We start from the raw sequence: 20,094 nt of genomic DNA on the forward strand, positions 1-20,094 counted from the left end.
TTGACTATGATGATATCACTATGGATATTATTACTGTCTTAAGTGTCTTCTTTCCCAGCTATGCGGTCCAGGAAAGGAATGTTTTTCGTGTTAACGTTGCAATGTCAGATTTGTGATTAGTTTATATTATTACTAATACCAGCTAATTAGTATCAGACTGATTAGCTGATACAGTAACATCATCCCCAGAAGAGTCCTCTTCTAGAAATAGCACTAATAAAAATAACAAAACCAGTTCGATATGTTCTACCAATTCAAGGTACTGACTGGGAAAGCAAATTTCAGAGAATTAAGGGACTAATGTGGGTTGTGGGAGAATAGAGTTCTTTACTAAACAGCTGCTGGAAAAATAGAAAGGAAATGAAGATCCTCTGCATGCTTACCTGCTTTCCCAGTTAGAGCCACAGCCCTTGCTTTTCAAGCCCATGGACTGTTAAAAGGCTCTGAAGCTTTACATCATATCCTACCATTCTGTCTGTAGAGCTTAAAACTTCTTACATATAAACACAAGTGAATGCACAAGATCACCTGATTTACAAGTCAAACAGATGTTCTGTATTTTAACATACTATCCTAGACAGTTTAATGGTGACAGTGAAATAAATGTGCCAACATTTCACATCCATTGACCTTTTCACCCTAAGTAATTAATTACCAAATGTCCCCTTGATTCACTGCGTGTTCCAGAGAAGCAAAGTGCATAATTGTATTTCACAGACTATGCATGTGTTTTTGCAATGTGGTTGAAAGAAAATTAAAAGATATTTCCTCCTCTTCTACACCCTGCTCTCAGAGGACACGGGCACAACCACAGTTTCTCTGTTCTGAGCAACACAGTGATGTCTTCACCCCAGTCTGAGGACCACTGATTTCTAGATACAATTCCTGTGTGTGCTAGGTTAGACTGTAACAGCCCTCAGCTGAAAGAGAGCAGCCTGTGCTGTACCTGGGGAGCTAAAATCGGCTGCTTATGCAGTGGAAACCAGCAGATAAATAGTTCAGACTTAAGAGGCTTAGTTTTTCTTATAGAAAAACTGCACTAATAGTTCAGATGGAGCAGTCAGGAAAAAGGAATTTATATAACAACTTACTTCCTTTTTAAAACACCATGCCTTCAGTTAAGCACATTCATTTAACTTTCAGGGTTTCAAACAGAGGCAATTTAAAGTCATTCCTTACAAGGAGCATTGGGTTTATTTTAACATGAAGCTGTCACTCTCTCCTCAGTGCAGCCACCCAGCCAGAGGCTATCCTACCACAGGCAATCCCAGCTCTGTACCATGGCACCATGCCAGTCCTCCATGGCAGTGTCTCTGAGCAAGCCAAGTACGACCTGAGTGTTAGCAACAGACCCCAGCTGGGGCTGGTGACAGGCAATTACACAGTACACGTGGGCCTCATCCCATGTTTGAAGATCTGTATAGCTGACTAGGAAAGAAATAATTTCATGCTTCATGGCCTGTTGCTTTCTATATTTGCTTAAAATTGTGGCCTTAATTAGCACCTCTGGGTTGACCTCAGGTCAAAAGGGGTGTGCCAAACTCCTGTGACCAAACCTCTGTAGCTTAACAAAATTATTTTGCCATGCTGACTTAATACTAGATATGTTGCTATGAGTCACAAGCAACTTGGACTGGGCAAAGGTTGATAGCGTTCTGCTACTTCAAAGTACCTCACGCCACACACTGATGTCCCTGTGACAGAAGGGTCCATGTGGTTTTGCTGCCAGTCCTTCCATACACTATCCTTGATCTTGTACTTATTCTTCACTTACTGTATGACATGACCGAACCTAGGATAGTTTGTTTTCCCTAAGGAAGAGCATTGCTTACTGTACTCATTTTACATCTTTACACGGTGCCCATATTCAGCATGGCCGATTCAAGGAAGCAATTTGGTGCTAATTTAAAAGCACATGGGTAGAGCTTGCTTCAAATATTTTTTGCTTCCCTGATGGCTGATATCCGCAATGATGGAGAAGATCTAAAGTTAAGTTTCTGATTCTTCATTGCTTTTCTGATTTGTTTCAGATGGGCACCATTTTATGGTAGAGCGCTCTCAGAGGACATCTAGGGACAAACACACCCATGGGATTATAAATATAGCATCTTGTACAGACTTGTCATCGTTGGATATGGGAACAACTGGGCCAAAGACTATGCCTGGAATGACTCCTGAGTCGAAATTGTAAGGACCAGTGGGAGGGTCACACTTTCACTCTGCCGTCACTACTAACACAAATGCTTTGCCTTTTTAAATTTGGCTGTATCAAAGGCTGGCTCCTGGTCTCAGTGGGCATCTTTGTAACCTGGCTTATGCACCTGGGGCCACACACATGCTCTTTTCTACAGACTTCACTCTGACCTCTACAAGAGCTTCCAGCTTGTTTCATGTTATCCCCACATGGCACCTACACACATGCCCCTGTGCCCTGAGACACCTCTGAGACAGATGAGCATCTGTGACCCTTTCTGACCTCTCTGTAAATAACCTCACTCTTCTCCCTAGTACAGCAGAAGTGTAGCAGCTCTGTCTATCATAGTCCTTTCCAGACTTACAGGTACTGAAACTTGCCCCTGAAAATTGCTGCTAATTCAGCCTCTACCTCCTCTCTGTTCTATGCACCTATCTATTTTTGTGTGTGTGTTTATATATAAATAAGAGCAATATAAGACTAAGCATATATATATGTTCCATTTACAGAACACTCATGAACATGTACTCTTTATTTTCTGGAAGCACTGCATACGTCTTTCAGGAGAGAACCTCTACAAATTCCCACTGTGGGTATTCATGCTCACTTTCCCTGGATCCCTCATTTATCACTGCTATTCTCAAAGCCCTACATTTCAGAGATTGTCTAGCTCCCACACTTCATTTTTCTTCTTCAAATCCTTCTCCATCCATTCCCAGACTTATGATCCTTTCAAAGCTATGCATAGAACAATTTCCCTTCCTTTTTGCCGAGTAATATCCTTGTCTTTCTTCAAATTTCCTGAAAACTTCCTCTCACTCAATGGTACATCACTGATTTCTTCTGTAGTATTGTTTCGATCTCTCTAGTCTGAACCTTTACCATCTGTCTTGCTATTGTTTAATTTAGTGTTTAACCTCCTTAATGTAGCAAAGTAATATTTTCATAAATTTTTGAAGTGTCGTGTACCTTATGAAAGTACTTGAATAAAAGTATTACAAATAAGCACTGTGTAGTACCTTTCTATTCCATTCAATTTATGACGGTGCTTTCGGGACATTAAGAGTCCACCTCCCCAGGCAGCCTGGAGGAGACAGAAAAAAGAAAAGAGTCATTTCTTTGAAAAAGCTCAACAGATTTTAGTTAACTCAGGATCTAGTAATAAGTATTTTAATTCAAGGAAAAATGTGTGTAAACTAAGATCCTCTTTTGCCTGAATAGCAGCACTTTTTTAGTTACTTACATCTACATGGAGCCAGAGGTTGTATTTTTCACATATATCTGCAATCTCCTGTATTGGATCAAAGGCTCCATATACTGTCGTGCCTGCAGTTGCATTTACAAAAAGAGGAACATATCCCTACAATAAAAATTAAAATATTAAATATAAATTGAAAACACTTTCAGAAAAAAAAAAGGAAAGGGAAAAAAAAAGAAAAGTAAAATAATTCCAGAAACTTTATCTCATTTTCTAACCTAAAAATGCTTTTCTTCCCATGTGAAAGGCACACACAAGCAACATTAGAAACTAACTAATCATATACATGGTAAGAACAAACTCTTTTTATTTTCTTTATTTTCTTGTAACTTCACAAAATTAACTGGTTAGAAGAAAAATAATATTATTTTGTCTGATCTCTTTCAGTGAGGAGATTCAATGTAGTAGAGGATGAGCAATAGTCAAGTAAATTTGGGACTTTTACAGCAGTATAAACAAAAATTAATTAAATGTGATTTGTAAGCTGCAATTTGAAGGCTTGAAATTGTTCCTTTAGTCTTTACCTACAAATTAACAGAACAAAGTACAACAAAGCAGTCTAAAACAACAGCAATAAATGAGGAATTATCAGATCAAAGAGAGACAACTTTGAACTAGATGAAATACATGTGAACTGCTATTTCATAGAGTGCCCAAATATAAAGAAGTTAAGAAATTTTTTTTTTAAAAAATCTTGATTGCTCTTTGGTTGTTTTATACAAAATCCGTGGGTTTTTCCATTGCATTGATTCAAGAAATAGCAATTAATGCCTAAAAATTAAGCTTACTGCCTATATTTAACAAATATACATGCTACCTACATGAAATCTATAGGATTTTTTAAGGGTTCTATACAATTTTTTATGGCTTTGGCCAAACTTAAAAGTTTAGATAGAACTAGCTTTGATTTTATGTTTTCATGCTTTTTTCCACGTATTTCCAAGCAGGAAGTTTTTTTAAAAGTTGTGAAGTACAATTGTGGTTCAAGAGTTTAAAATATTTTTCTTTGAAACAGAAAATGGGAATCTTACCAACACATATAGATAATTCTGTAAACAATACATGAATGTATATTTAAGCATGTAAAAACACTGTTGTTATATTTATATCATTATAATGTTCTCTTTAATGTCAACACTCAGATTTCAAAGGAAGAATCAATTTTACTAAGCCAAGCATTTAAGCACTAATTCTTAAAACCACAAACCTTTTCTTTTGCTTCCAGAATTTTTGCCTCCAAATCAGCTGGTATTATTTTGCCTCTGTAATTATCGCAGAAACAGAAAGACAAAGCAAATTAAAGAATGTATATGGAAATAATAGCTGCAGTTGAAATAATTTAATAGGATTTTCTCAACAGGCCATTAGCAACTTGACACACTACACTGAATCAGTCCTTAAACACAATAAAACAAATTTAACAGATGAACACATTTAATCTATCAAAACTTTAGTATTCATCCTACCTTTCATTGCATTTTATCAAAATAACATTGTCTGTTCCAAATCCAAGCGCAGCTCCAGCTTTCTTTATTGAGTAGTGACTCTGCAGCAAACATATGAATGTGAAATGAAGTGGTTGTTTAATGAGGAAGCATTTTCACTACATATATCAGTAAATTAAGAATTAGCAGTGTATTAAGCTCACATGCTCTGAGGTAAAGAGAACCAGTTTAGGGATTGCAGCCATGCCTTTGGTTTTAACTTCAGGGAAATACTTGTAGCGTGCAGCCATTATGCTGTACATGTTGGAGATCGCTCCTCCTGTGAATGAATACATAAATGAATAATAAAATAGTGATAATGAAAAAAAATATGTATTATACCAAAGACATACAAGTTTCATTTGCATAATGCAGTGGAAGTGGCAGCGAACTATGAGAAAATATTTCTCTGAAATGCACAGGCATCTGTCTAAACAGCATAGGACAGACTCTCTAGAAAGCCAGAGTGATAACCAGAATTTCCTAAATGCCATCTCTTTCACTTTCTATCATTTTGTAACACATTCCTAAAAAGTTCAGCTTTCATTATGCTACTTTTCCATGATAACCTCTTGTTAGCAAGAACAACAGGAATTTATTAACTTGTCTGAGACTGAAGAAATGTCACATATTGGGTGTATTTATCTCATCTTACTGTAGACATAGAAGTAGATGCTTAAGTGTAGATTTCTACATCTGAGCTACTTCTTCTAAACTCCCTCACAGTCAATTATGGGAAAGAGGATCTTCACAGGCTATGATTTAGCTAATCTATTTTGACACTTACTTTTGAAGAATTTGAATTGAGGGAAAGCACCTATTTCTCTTGGTTTGCTGCTAAAAAGACCCTGAGTTAAAAATTAACTCAGTTCTTTGGTGCAGGCCTCAAGCTTTAATAAGATCAAGCTCACCTGTCTAGGACAACCTCTTCCCCTAAAGTTTTTTCATTGACAAGAACACAGAAAGACCTGTATTTTTCTAGCAGATAGGACTTGAGAGCAAGCAAGTGTGCACTTTTTGTGGGCTGCTCCAAAAGGAGGTGGTGTTGTCCTTTATGGTCTGTAACAGGATGGTGTTTCCTCATGCCAAATCCAGAAGAGTTCTGCTGGGGACCCACATTGTCCACGTTGGCCAAGGACCTTCACGTGGTTTATCATCAGTCATTTCTGTCACTGCTCATTGCCTTTATGTTACTTGCATGGGAAGACACTTTGTCTTGGTCTTTACACTGGAATCATACTTGTGAATCCAATCAGATTACATCCCAGATAATGTGTCCCAGAAAGTGACAGACAATCACAACCTTTTCCTGACAGTAAGCCCAAATCCTCACTGAGCACCAAAGAAATCAGTACATGATTTTCAACAACTTTTAGTCAACAGAAGCTGTAGTTGCTCAGCACCTCCAGAAATGAGCACAAATGAGGTGTTTAAATGCCTAACTATGCACCAGAGCCCGTAGTCAAGTTTTAAATGCTGACCAGCCACAGTATATAGCCATACACAAAGATAATTTTTCATCCCAGGTTTTCTGTGGGATGTTTAAACAAAGCATTCCTACTTCTAAATATCTGACTCCTTGCTTTGTGTTGCAGATAGTGTGAATATTTAGACACAGCCTATGTTTATTTTAACTTTTGAAGTTTTAGTCAAACCACCAAAATAGAGAAGAAAAACTCACCAGGTGAGAATATTCCATCACCATCTTTATTTGACCATCCAATAATCTCCCTCATCTTTCGGAGTGTTATTTGTTCCATGAGGACAAAAACAGGGGCAATTTCATAGGTAAACCTGCATGGATAAAGCAACGTAAAGAAACGAAATCAGATACAGATTCTAAAAACACATAAATTCCCAGTCTGTGATTCTTTGTTAAAATACTCAAGGTTTCTAGAAGTTTTCCTGTAAATTGAGGTTCTGATCCTGAACCTTTACCCAAGCAAAAATCCTTGGGAAGACAGTATTGGAAATATTGGTGAATAAACCCTGCAGTATTAGTTATTCTCAGCTTTCTATATAGTGGATGTAAGACATAATATTCACCATCATAGCACTGCTGACTTCTGCACAATATTGTCCTGTAAAACAATTGTTGCCGAAAGTGCCAATTCCACACTTGTGGAATAACATACTCCTAAATTCTTGTGAAAACAGTGAACTTCACTGAGCTAAACAAAACCATAATTAGAAGTATTGAGCTAGGGTTTCAAAGTCTAAATATAATTAATTATGTGGATTTATTCTGTTGAGGATCTCCAAGGACAACTTACTTCTACAATACAATGTGATCAATAACTGTCAAGAGTAATTACAAATGATGATTTTCTAATTACCAATTACCAAAACCAAGTCAGCAGTCAGCTATTGTATCCACTTCATGAGGGCAAAAAACATTACATATCCTGGCATGCCCTGATGTCAGCGTCAGATACGTGGATGGAAACTGACAACCATACAACTATTTTTGGTGATCAAGGTACATGGATAAATTACTGCTGCTGTAAACAAACTCTGCTTGTTGTGCTTGGGGAGAAAAAATAAGTAAGGGGGAAAAGGAAGCAGAGAGAAATGAAAAATTCAACCTGTGATTTCCAAAGGAATCTATATGAGTATGACATCCTGACACTTTGGATTTGACTGATGTCCTCCACTTGAATAATTTCATTAAAACATATGTGTTGTCTCTCTAATACTAATAGGATATTTTGAGAAGAGGTACAGCAAACTTGAACGAGACATGATACTAAGAAGGGAACAAGTGTCTGAAAAAACTTGTCTTTTATTTACAGCTACAGTGGTTACTTACGCTGTTAACATTTTCTTCAGACTTTTATGTGTCCTTAGTCCATCAGAGAAACACCACCATAATTTTTAAAACATTCCCTTAAGATTAAAAATTTGTAACTTGTTTAGTTACTGTGATTGATATTTTCAGAAGCCAAAATACTACTTATTTTGCTTTTATTATCATTTGAACTGCCAGAGACAGTTGAACACTGGTCTGTAGTTTGCTTGCTGCCAGTATTTACAAATAGACAAAATTAATACACCAGCATCTGCTAACAGTGTTTTGGGCTTGCTTTGTTTTTAAGCACGGCAAGTCTAGAATATATTCCAGTCTTTATTTAGGCAGAATGATCAACTGAAGTCAACAGAAACTCGGCAGTGTATAGATCACTGTAGCTCAATACCAGGTACATTGAAGTCAACGTGATTCTTTTTTCCCCACCAGCTTAGACACATTTTGAGTTTTGTCCTGAGACATTACACACTGAATTTTTAATATATTTAAACACAAAGAAAATAGTACTTATTTATTCTATTCTGAAGTTGTTTTCTGAGTCTCCAAAAACTGACAAGAAATAAAAGACAGCAGATGTTTATAAATTACAAAGCCAGTGCAGCTATATTAGATGATGGCTATGATTTTACAAATCACATCTTGCTAAAGGTCACTCCACCTTACTTGTTTTAAACTTAAATTATTTTGAAAAATTCAGTAAGACCAAAAAAATATGTTCGGCTTAAAAGGAACCATCCAACTTCAAATCAATCTCCTAATAAAAAAATTCTGATAAGATTTTTCCTATAGTTACAACCTTTACAGGCATTTCTGAGAATTAACTAGAACAGTCATGAGTATCAGCTCTTTACTAACAGAATTTACTAACAGGTCTTTTTGGTAGAAGTCAGTGCTGGCTTAATTCTGCTCTCACCTAAAGGACAAATCACTTTATCAAACCAAATTACTCTAGATACCCATTCTCCCTTTTGCCAGTATGTAAAAAGCAGTCTGAGAATAAACACAGAGCATTTTACATCAATTTTCTATTCATAAGCATATGTGCATAATGCTGAAAACACCAATATATTCTCTTGTCTCAGCTAACAGCAGGCATAAACAGAACTTCCAGATAATATTTATTTTTAAACTCAGTTGGCTGCTGCATGATGAGAGAATGCCCTGTACTACAGATCTCTAGAACTGGATGAATAATGAAATTCTGAAATTTCCATGCTGAAGGTCTCATGACTAGTGATTGAGCTATGAATAGCACATTGATACATTATTTCCAAGTCAATGTGGGAAGCTTATTATGTTTAATTTTATATATTATCTTCACAGTGACATTTAAGTAATATTTCCTAATGATAATTTAAAATTTTAAGAGAGTACAGATGTTTTGATTACTCAAAACTCATCTGCAAAAGAGAACACATATTTTTAATTGTTCATAAATATTTCAAGTATTGTTTATCTATAGAAAAGAAAAAATGGCAAATGGAAAACATTCCCTACCATAATCCAGCGTTACTGTTGCTTGTGTGTTATGTGCTTATGTAGCTGTAATAGGTTAGAACAGTTTCTAGGTAAAGGTCAAAACCTGTTCTTGTATGCTGGAACACTGCTCAAAACAAATAATATGTTCCCCAGATCTCGCAGAGGACATCTGGCTATTTTGAATAACCTTCTCTGACAGTCCTTTGAATCATATTTCACAAACATCTTGCTTTAACCTTACTTGCAATTACTGTGTTATTTGCAAGCACACTATGTTGATTTTGGTTTGCTGAAAAAAAAGCACATTAAGCCTCATACTAACAAATAGATGCTACATTTTCATGCTCACAGAGAAGTATTTTCAATATATGTTCTTTTTTAAAGCAAAAATGGATCAGAAACTAGCTATTTAACAACTTACTTTCAAAAACACCAAAGGAAAACATCAATTTAAAAGAGAGTTACTCTTTGAGGAGTGAATAAATGAGGACAATGTTATTAAGGAGGATGGCAATGTTTCTTAATCCTGCCACAGTCTGCCACAGAGGTGAATTCTTTTATGTCCTATCAGATATGTGTAATTTCACTGATTACAAAAGGATAGCTAAACTGGGATAACTAAGTTAGTCAAAAGGGCTTGGAAAAAGTGACACTGAAGTACTTGTTGCAGAGAAAAAACCTTAAAGCAAAGGTGTTTTTAGAAATGTGATCAGAACTGTTTTCACTTTTAATTGTGCTGCTAAAAAGGTACTTTGAAGCACTTTAAAGCACTTTAAAGCACTTTGCAATGCTTGTTTAACAATTAAAATATATATTGCTGCATTTTCTTCTCGATCAGCTTTTAAACCTAAATGCCTCCTACAAATTTTTAGCAAGCAGAGAATTAATTGAGATGATTATTACAAAGAAAAGGCTGGTTTTGGCTGGAGCACCTTAGGTATTTATTTTATTTTATTGCTAATGTCACAAAACAGGCACAGCTCCTAATCTACATAGAGCTGCTAGTAAGCAGCTATATTTAATGAACCATATACTCACAGATAGGCCAGAGAAAATATTGTTCATTTTCCAACCTGCAGATGCATTTCCTATGTCATGACAATTAGCAACTAACTACCCAAAAGAGAAGTAGCTTTACAGCTAAAACACATTCAGTACAGGACTAAAAGAGAGCAGTCCTCCTGCTGGATATTTGGACTCCGATCACATTTTTTAACATAGAGAAATCAAAATATTTTAAAAAACTGACTAGAAGGTTTGGGGGTTTTTGATGGTTTTTGTTGTTGTTGTTGTTGTTGTTGGTTTGGGGTTTCTTGTTGTTTGTGTGTTTTTGTTTAGTGTTGTTGTTTTGGGGTTTTTTCACTAATTGCACTCTCTTGCAAAATTTCATTGTAATACCTTATGCTGACATTTAGCTTTCATTAACTTTAAGGTCAAGAAAAACTAGGAAAAGTTTCTTATTTGATGCATTCAGATATTAAATTTTACTTTTTTATACTTCAATTTATTTACTTACACACTTTATTCATCTTAGACTAATTCCTTCATTATCATAAAATTATTTTTCAGTGTTACATTTTTAATCATTTTGAAGCTACCCAGAAGCCACTTCTTTACTAGCACATGAACAGAAGGTATTGCCTCAAGCCTGCTATCTCTGAAGTCAACAGGAGAGAGGACAATAAATTTTTCCGTATCTTGTGTTCTAGTGTTAACCTGTGGCTAGCTGGAGAATTGCTCCGTCTAGAGACAAAGCTCTAAAAAAAAAGAAAAATATAAAGAAGATTGGTCCAAAAGAAGAAAAATAATTTCATGTTATTATATCAGAATAATTATGTTTTACTTACCATGTCCTCTCAGATATTTGCATTTCTATTTATAAGAAATGTAAAACTGTTCAGTTTTATGTAACTATTTTCATTGTATTACTGACACATTAACAAAGACATGAGACACTTTTCTGGAAAATGTAGCATTCATCAGTTAAAAATGAAAATTATTCGTGTCTGTGACAATACAAATCTACCACGATACATGGCAGCCTGTATAAGCACCAGTCACAGACACCGGTGAAAGACACTGCTTACATGTTTGTATTAGCAGTCGATGTCAGCCACTCCCCAGCCAAGCCAATAATGTCCAGTCCTGTGGACAGCTGATTGAAAAAGCGAGGATGACCTGAGAAGAGAATTGAGAGCACCTTAGAACAAGCTTTACTGGTATCTCTCAGGTTTCAATTTTAGACCATCCACCTTTTCTGACACACATGACACATTTGCACTCAGAACACTTACAGCAAAGTTTTCAAAGCAAGTCCTGCTTGTGGGGAGACCGATAGCCAACATTCACGGATGTCTTATTACAAACTTGAAAAACTACTTTGGATGGGAGCTTCTGTGTGGAATCATTTGCGTTTAAATTTAAAAGAGAACCTCAGAGCCAACTGAGCCTGTAAAACACCTCCAGGACCTGTTCAAAGGCTCGGGCTAGCCCATCCCCAGAGCCCCCTTCCGACTTCGGTCGTGCTGTAAACTCGGGCGAGGAGTACACGGTGGGGGACACAGCCTTGGCAGTAACAACCTCCAGGTACTGGGGCCATTTGCATTTGAAAGGAGAAAGAGGAAGGCTCAGGTGCTTGAACTGGAGCTGCAGGACCGATAGAGGGGTGCGGAGGAGCCAGTGTCTTCCCGAGCTACAAGGACGCGGGAGAGACGTTTCGCGTGGTCTCGCCGGGAATGTCCCAGCGCGGTACGACGCGCTGCAGCAGAGGGAGAGGCCCCCCACCCCCACTAGAGCGCCTCGGCTCGGGCCCTTTCCCCACTTGGTTTATAAGCTAGGATACACCTCCTTAAACAGAGTCTGCTATTGAACCGAAATAAATCACATTTCTGTATTTCAGCCGAAGTTGCTTTGACGACTTTCATAAGCAATAATCCCGTCTACTTTTCTAGCATGAAGAGAAGAAAACTGAGAGCAGCTGATAACAGGCGTTGAGGGGAGGTGGGAGGTGTCATGATTTAGCCCTCTCTGGGAAAGGACACGCAGACAGCACACTGGGGACAGCCCACCCCTATAAGGGAGGTCAGCTCTCAACGCCTGGGGGGACCCTGTCACGTCGGATTTTGTTCAACACTGGGAACATCAGCGTATTTTGACATGAAGAAATAAACGCGATTCTGCCCCGAGCGATGTCATCAGAAATCTTTCGGAGGCGTGAGCCTGCCGGCGTTGCCACATCGCGACACTTCCTGAGGAGGATGCGCCGCACCCGGGCTGTTCCCGCCCGGGGAACCCACGGCTCGGGGCTAGAGCCCAGAAATACCACCATGGCTTAGCTGTTTGCTTTACGAATCAGCACTTCTGTCCCTTTCCAGGACACACGGACTGGGAAGTTATCTTAAACGACATTTCACTGACCTCCCATGGCTGCTAATGAGCCCGCGGTCCCCTAAGGCTGGGCTGCAGATTCAGACCCAGTGACTTTGAAGGGAGCTTCGCCTTGAGAGAGAATGCGAGCCCCAGCAACCCGCAGGAGAATGCGTGTCCTAGGCAGTCAGACGATCCGAGCTTTATAGCTGCACCATATACCGCTTTGAACAGAGCTTGTGTCTAGTCAGATACCTGCCTCTCAGGTCCCGGGGACAGGTCCTGCTGGTCCCACAGAAGCTCCAGGGGAGGTCGGGGTGAGAGGAGGAGATTGCTCGACATGCCGGCACGATGAATAGCGGAGTAATGGTGCAAGCACACAGAGCGCAGCCACTCTGACTTAGCTTCTGGCCAACAACCCATGCGTCTGGGAGTGAAACACGCTCCCCTTTGATTAAGAGTACAAAAATCAAAGTATGCTCCTGACTCCCCTGAATCAATCAAACCACCAAGCAAATGGGGAAAAGGACCAAACGCTACCGGCCACATCTGTTGTCAAGATTTCGCTCCTTGAATACACTGTGTTGGGTCTTCACGGCTGCAAAACTAACCACAGCAGAAAGCTGCGGCCCGTCCTTGAGGAGCCATGGCTCGCAGCTGCCCAGCCAGAGACCGCCGGGAAACAGCCTCCCTGTCTGAGCTCCCGCCGCTCCAGCTCTGCGGGGAGACCGCCGCCCGCTGCGGTGGAGCCGAGCCGAGCCGAGCCGAGCCGAGCCGAGCCGAGCCGAAAAGGGCAGCCGGCCGAGCAGAGCTCGGCAGCCCTGAAACGCTGGAGCAAGGCCGGGGAGGGGAGACTCGGGGCGCTCCGTTAACTGCTCCAGTTCCTAACCTGCTTGGGTGTGTACAGCAGTCAGGGCTAGTTGCCAGCCGAGATTTCTGTGGATACAACGTAAAACATTTCAGGCCAAATAGCCTGAAAAAGCATTGACCTTGCTCTAGAGCCTGGCTACAGCTCACCCAGTAAAAGAAGTGATTACAAACCGGGATTTCTGTCTGATTCAGAAGGATCTGGACGGGCAGGGCTCCTGGGTAATGGGCTGAAATCCACAGGGTTCCTTTATTGATGATTCCTAGGATTTCAGTCTCTTTTTCATTAAACGTTTGATGAACATAAAAAAGAAAAATTGCAAATTCTGTGTCATTTATGCCCTAATTTACCTAATGATATTGCTCCCCGGAGATACAGACAGCTCGCATTTCATCAAGTGAAAAAGATTACGTCTTAAAAACTTGTTTCTGTGCTCTATAAACAGCACTGAGCCCTACCCGGCGGGGACGGATGGTCATCAATAACTGAAGTTTCTGAGCAGAGACATTTCCAGCGCCCGAAGCCAGCCCTGGAGCCGAGCCTGCAGGGAGGCACAGGCACGGGCGTAGAGAGGGTGTGGGCTTGTCTCCGTGGGCTCTCTTCACCGTGAGTCTGAGAAAAGTCCCAGGAGGGACTCGCCACAGAGTAGTGTGCAAAAACCTACCTGTCCTCACTCCATATTTCAGTGTGTCCCGACAATCCACCAGAATCTGCTCCAGGGACTCAGGGTTGTCCGAAAGTTCCAGGTTGAAGCCCTCCATGCCCTCCAGGAGCTGGTGCGGGTGGTGGAAGTCCAGCACTTTGGTGGATCTGTCAAAAGTCTTCCTCACGTAGTTGAGGAGGATGTCCACAACCTCCAGCAGGAACTGCATGGTCTGCTCCTCACCATTCTTGGAGGGCAACAAATCTGTGGGGCAAACCAGCTGTCAGCGCTTGTTTTGGGAGAGAGAAGAGATGAACCAGCCTCGGCTGCCCGCAGCGCTCCAAGGACCTGGAAGCCGCGTCCCCAGTGCTGCCCAGTTGCAGCGGGGTAGGCTCCCGGTCCCCCTCGCCCCGTGGGGAAGGGCGAGCCTAGGTCGCCCACGGCAACAGCAGAGGTGCCTCCAACACGCCCCGGGCCCAGAGCACGCCCTGCAACGCTAAGGCTATGCGGTGCGAGGCACTTGCCTCCTGTGGGCCAAAAGTACCCGAAATCCGCACCTGCCCTTACCTTGCAACGTCCCCACCTCCGCCCCCCAAAGGGATTGATTTCCCTTTCCCACTCTTCTTGCAATGGCCCCGTACCAGCATCACAGGCTGCTTCATTACTATTTTACTAAGGAGGACAAAAATATAAAATTATTCTCCTCCCAGATGCTGGATCTGGAGTAACCCCTGGAACCGCTGAAGCTGAGCTGCAGAGGATCAGCCCAAAGTACATAAAACTGCATTTCAGGAAGCCCGCATACATCACCAGTGCAGCTCCCGAAAAGCACAGGCACGGAGCTACCTTCAAAAATAGCCAAGGAAAAGCACAGTCTGAACGTGGCTGCACTTCCAGGGGAGATGAGGGCAAGATTACTAAGGGACATGCCTGAGCTGGAGCAAGGAGAAACTGTAAAGTGTTTACCTCTGGCATACAAATTGGAAAAGTCTGTCTCGGTGCGCCGGAACCTGGATTCCTTCTCACTGTTCTCGCATGCCAGCAGGCTCTTGGAGGACTGCCTTTCCTTGAGAGAGCTGACGATCCGGCCTTTGTCTTCCAGGCTGTTGGTCCTTTGCAGGAACCCTACATTATTATTGCAAGGTGCACAGGTCAGAGTTTTCTCACTTCCCAACATGTTTAGAAATATCAAAAGCAGCTCCCTAGACAACAGTTAAAAGTGGTGTTGGCTCTAGATCTGACTAATGAGGTCGGGAATAAGGGTATTTATGGGGATTATTTGCCTCCAGGAGGGAGAGTTCAAAATGCCATCAACAGCAAAAACGCAGCCATGCAAAAAACAAAATTTCGTCATTTAGTGCAGTGGTAAATTCTTATTAAGTCGATCAGACAGATTCCACTTCAGTAATCAGCCACTGGAAGAGAGTTCAGGATGAGTCAATGCTATTTCAGCCTGCAGGCGAAGTTTATGGACCTAGCAGACAGGGGCAATGATGTATGATTAAAATCAGGGCCATTTTCAGTTCTCCTCGTGGTGCTCTCACACATGCACAAAAGGCATGAGAACAAGCAGCCATTCTGGAGCAGCCGTCCTGAGAGTGCTAGAGCTCTGAGTACACCAGTAGCACTCATATAACCCCACCTTCTATTACCACTAAGTACTGATGCGGATTTTCCACCTGAAAAGATGCTTTGATGCTAACAGTAATCATCCCCGGAGGTTTTAGTAGCTCCGCTCTCACCGGAAACGCATCTTTGGCGCCCAGAACCCGAACACAACTGCCGCTGTTATATGCCGCGGCAATAATAAACCCACTCACCCCAAGAATTATGGGGGCGGGAGCCACGCAGAGACCGCGGCGAGTAATGAGATCTGTCTACTTTAACAAGGCAGGGAGAACAATTAATTTTCTGGATTCGATCTATTAAATCTATCTATGATGCCCACTAAAACACGCATAGTGTTGGGCTTTTCGTCATTGAGGAAAGCATCGGAGTTTGACCTTCCAGGTTACAGCGAGCGTGCCTGTATGTTTGGAAGAGGCACTACGGCGGCGCCGGTCTCCTTTATTCTTTCTTTTCTTTTAAAGCAAGCAACAATCAAAACCGAGGCTCGTCGCGGCTGGGGATATCCGCCAGAAAGGAGGGCTTAGCAGGCAGGAAAAACAACGTCCTGAATTCGCTCACCCACGTCCCCCGATGCCGATTCTGTCCGGCGCCTTCCGCTTTCCAGCCATGTGTCCCTGCTCCCCGGAGCCGTGACAGCGGACCGGGACTGTGGGCGACTCCCATCGGGCGCCCACCGCCGGCCCATAGGGGACCCCTGCACCTTGGGTAGGAGTAGGGGCCGAATCTCGGGGAGCAATAGGGAGCGACAGTGAGCTGCTGGGCCGATGGCTCCCTGTGCCTCGGACCTTGCTGCCAGCCAGGCAGTCAGGAAAGAGCTACCGAAAACGGAGCACTCGGCTGGCAGCCCTTTCTGCATCAGTCGGGCACCCAATGCGAGTCTCCAGGAGGGTCGCTCACAGGTAAGTTCGTCGGAGCCATACTTTCAGTGAACACTTCACGTTTTGCCTTTTAATTCTGATCTTCTACTGATTAGTCTTTTTCTGTGATGCTTTTACGAATGAAACAAAGACTATTTAAGGGAAACTCTCTTCGTGCATAGGAGTAGCCGTCCACATACATACATATATATATAGTTACGTTGTTACTGCTTCTAATGGCTCCTGCAGCGATCATTAGCTCCTGCAACAGCTAGTGCTTTTAGGAGGAGCAGCTGATATCGAAGCAGGTGCAGTGTAAACTGAATTATGAATCCTCTTTTACAAGGTCCTGAGGCTTCATTTTGCTTTTTTTTCCCTCCATCTGTCTTTTTTTTTAGGTTCTCAGTGGCAGTGCCACTTAGAGCCTAAAAAAGTGGGACGAGTTCCGTGAGAAGAGACGTCTGCTCCGCTTCCCTCAAGAGTCGTGCTCCTCGCACAACAGGCGCTCTCCTCGAGGTGCAGACACGCATTCCTTAGAGGCTGGGAAAGGAGGGAGCACAGCTTCAGCAGCAGAGAAAGGCTGCAGTTGCCTCCAGTTAACTCTTATCGGGCTCAGTGTGGCCGTGGCTTCGCTAAAGGGTCTGACCTAACTAGACGCTGCGGGCAGGGAGCTCAGCCCTTGCCCGGACGACTCCGCGGCTGTTCTTCCCCGCGGAGGCTCCCCGGCCCCTTTATCATGTCCCGAAGCCGGCGGCGGGGATCAGCTGGGGCTCGAAGCGACTGCGCATGGGGCCTGTCAGTCGGCGCCTCGTGGGGCTCGCGGGGCTGCGCGGCCGCGCTGGGGAGGCTCGAGGGCGGAGATTAGAGGACAAAAAAAGCCTGTAGGCAGGATCTCGCTGTCGCCCGACATCAACTCATCCGGCTATAGATAACGTGCCCTTCGCCCAAGTCCCTCGGCCACGGCAGTGTCTCGTGGACCTGGAGACTCCGTATAAGGGGGAGCCTGGGGGGCAGGGACAGCCCGCGCTCTGGAGCCGCTGGACCGTCTCGTTTCCCGAGGGAGGGTATGGGACGTTCCCCAGCGCCGTCCCGGGCTACAGAGAAGCGTAACAGCCGGCCTTCGAGGACTCCTTCCGCGCCCGGGGAGTAGAGCATGACTGTAGCCGACCTTTCATCTGTGTCCTACGTGAAAATTGAGGCCGGTGTAGTAGAGTTCCAGCAAGTAGCAGAGAATGAAATAGCGTCCATGCTGCTTCTCCTGGAGAAGCAGACAGAGCAGCCTTTCTCAGCAGTAGGTCCGTCCCGCAGGTGCATTTTCATCAATGCGCTTTAAGACACCAAGTTTTCAAAAGCCGAGTAACACCAGACTGGCGAGGGAGTCCCTCGGTGCGCAACGTGACCACAAATTCAGCGTGATTTCACATCAGGCCTCGCACAAAGGCAGGTGTGTGTGTCCCCCTCGGCCTCGCAGCCCTGGGGGGACACTCAGCTTCCGAGGCGGGGACAGACCTGCCGGGTCCCGGCGCGCACCGCAGCCGTCGGGGGATGCACGTCGGAGGCAGCTGCAGGAGATCCTGGTCCCTCCCCGCGGACGGGGTGTTTAGCACCACCTACGTGACTTGGCAGCATAGATCCCACGGACTCCGGAGACGAGCCGAGTTTCTAACATACATGGGCTGCTTTTGAAACCTCACTCTTCCGCGTTGATCACTGGGCTTGGAATCATCATCTGGCGGCCAAACGACTGAAGATTCACCTGAGCAATTTTACTACGTTGAGCACTTCCACTGATGCCAAGCAAATGTCCACAGGATCAGTCCCAGCAATAACAACTGCCAGGGTGGGAATGAAAGGTATAGCATACAAATCCAGACACAGGGGGAATCTGCCCGTATTTTGCCCGCTGTGACTGTTCATTAAACCGCTTTAAAATAGGGGTGTGGGGGTGTTTTTTTGTGTTTGGGTGGTTTTTTGTGGTTTGTTTTGTTTTGTTTTTGGGGTTTGGTTTTTTGTTTTGTTTTTTTTTTTTTTTTTGGGTTTTTTAAGTGGATATGTGCAGAGACGAAGAGCGGGGGGGGGAGGAGGTGTGGGTTGGGGAGGGGGTAGTGGTGGTGGCAGCAGCAGCAGCACCCTTTTCAGGCGGGGGCTTTCAACCAGAAAAGGAAACAAGGCTAATCCTTAAATCGGTCAGTTATTTGAGAAGAAATTACATACATCTTGGATACGTAATTATTATAAATGTCAAACACATAATATACAACCCAGATGGAAGAACCAACTCATTGTTCAAGACCTGCCTTTTCTCTGAGGTCAACCCTTATTTGAAGTTTGCATTCGACTTCAGTGTGATACGCACAGTAGGAACAATTCCAAGGCGCCTTTGTGACTATACAATATTTAGGGTCCAGAATAATGTCTTGCGAAAGGTAAGGACAAGGAGGTATCATCTGCAACAGTCAAACGTCAACTCGTTTAGCATGTGTAATTAGAATTCTTGGCAACCTTAATACTCCATTCTGTTTACCATAGGCAACCTTCCCTGCATGTCTTTGTGAAGGTGTTCGATTCAAATAGGAGGGCTCATACAAGCAAAAACAGTGGTCGCGATCAAATCCGAGCATTCCAAACTGGCGTCACTCACTATTCAGAGTATATTTTTCATGTAAAACAGGAAAGAGCCAATCAAGGAAAACTGAGCACCAAACCACAATCAAAAATACAGCTTGTCTTGAACTCCCTTCACAAAGCCTTCACTAAGCTTTCTTATGCCTTTTTCAAATCCAAAATGGTGGGATATTTCATTTCCAGCGTATTTGATCTCATTGAGAGAAGCTGCACTGTCCCTCTCTAACCCCGGTAGTCTAGCAACACGGAACAAGCCTAACAGCGCGTTACTTTATCAGTTCTGCTTGCCGGGCTAAATTAAAATGATGGTGAAAATGCCCATCGCTCCAGCCACTGAGGGGACTGGTAGGGAAATGGTCCATTAAACCCAGATCAGGAGCTATTTATAGAACTAAGCGACTACTCGTTAATGTCGCCAGCGGCTACCAGTGAAATCTCTCACAGACACAGGGCTAAACATTTGCACCCTGATTCTTTTCCTGTTCAAACTTCCAGATGACAAAACGTTTAGTGAATGAACTTCGACTCAAGCAAGCAGGGAAAGAGGTTTAAATGTTCCTTTGCATTGAAAAAAAGGTTCGTTTCTCCCAAGACGTATATCCCATCTCCCCAAAAGAGACAGAGGGGAAAAGGGGAAATAATTTCTATGCGTAGGGGGTATGGGCTAAACGGAATGATTCTCTCCATCACAATATGAAGATTTGACTGTTAGTCTCTGAAAGCGAAGACGCTACTTAGAAATCTAGAGAAGGAAGACAGCTTGTTATCTGCAAATGAATCTCTTGCTATAACGTTGCGATCTGATTGTGCATTTGTTTCCCTTCTGCATTTCATGTGCCTGCGCGCTGACTAGCTGCCAGCGCTATCTTACCAGCACAGCAAGCT

The 20,094-nt window shown here is 42.8% G+C and overlaps 1 protein-coding gene and 1 long non-coding RNA gene across 2 annotated transcripts in view; one reads left to right on the top strand and one right to left on the bottom strand.

The window, feature by feature from the left end:
- The window catches only part of GAD1 (glutamate decarboxylase 1), a 39,210-nt gene that overhangs the window by 9,928 nt on the left and 9,188 nt on the right, over positions 1–20,094 (bottom strand). Inside the window, exons 5-13 of the mRNA XM_048309838.1 lie at positions 15,065–15,223; positions 14,120–14,362; positions 11,309–11,399; positions 6,618–6,730; positions 5,101–5,216; positions 4,919–4,998; positions 4,660–4,714; positions 3,438–3,554; positions 3,214–3,278 (exon numbers count right to left, since the gene is read on the bottom strand). Of these exons, the coding sequence (XP_048165795.1) occupies positions 3,214–3,278; positions 3,438–3,554; positions 4,660–4,714; positions 4,919–4,998; positions 5,101–5,216; positions 6,618–6,730; positions 11,309–11,399; positions 14,120–14,362; positions 15,065–15,223 (1,039 nt within the window). The remainder of the gene's footprint in view (positions 1–3,213; positions 3,279–3,437; positions 3,555–4,659; positions 4,715–4,918; positions 4,999–5,100; positions 5,217–6,617; positions 6,731–11,308; positions 11,400–14,119; positions 14,363–15,064; positions 15,224–20,094) is intronic.
- LOC125328750 lies at positions 15,228–18,520 on the top strand. Its single transcript, XR_007204845.1, has 2 exons — positions 15,228–16,626; positions 16,983–18,520. It is a non-coding gene; the product is annotated as an uncharacterized LOC125328750 (long non-coding RNA).

The sequence above is a fragment of the Corvus hawaiiensis genome, chromosome 7 (genome assembly GCF_020740725.1).
Source record: "Corvus hawaiiensis isolate bCorHaw1 chromosome 7, bCorHaw1.pri.cur, whole genome shotgun sequence".
NCBI lineage: Eukaryota > Metazoa > Chordata > Aves > Passeriformes > Corvidae > Corvus > Corvus hawaiiensis.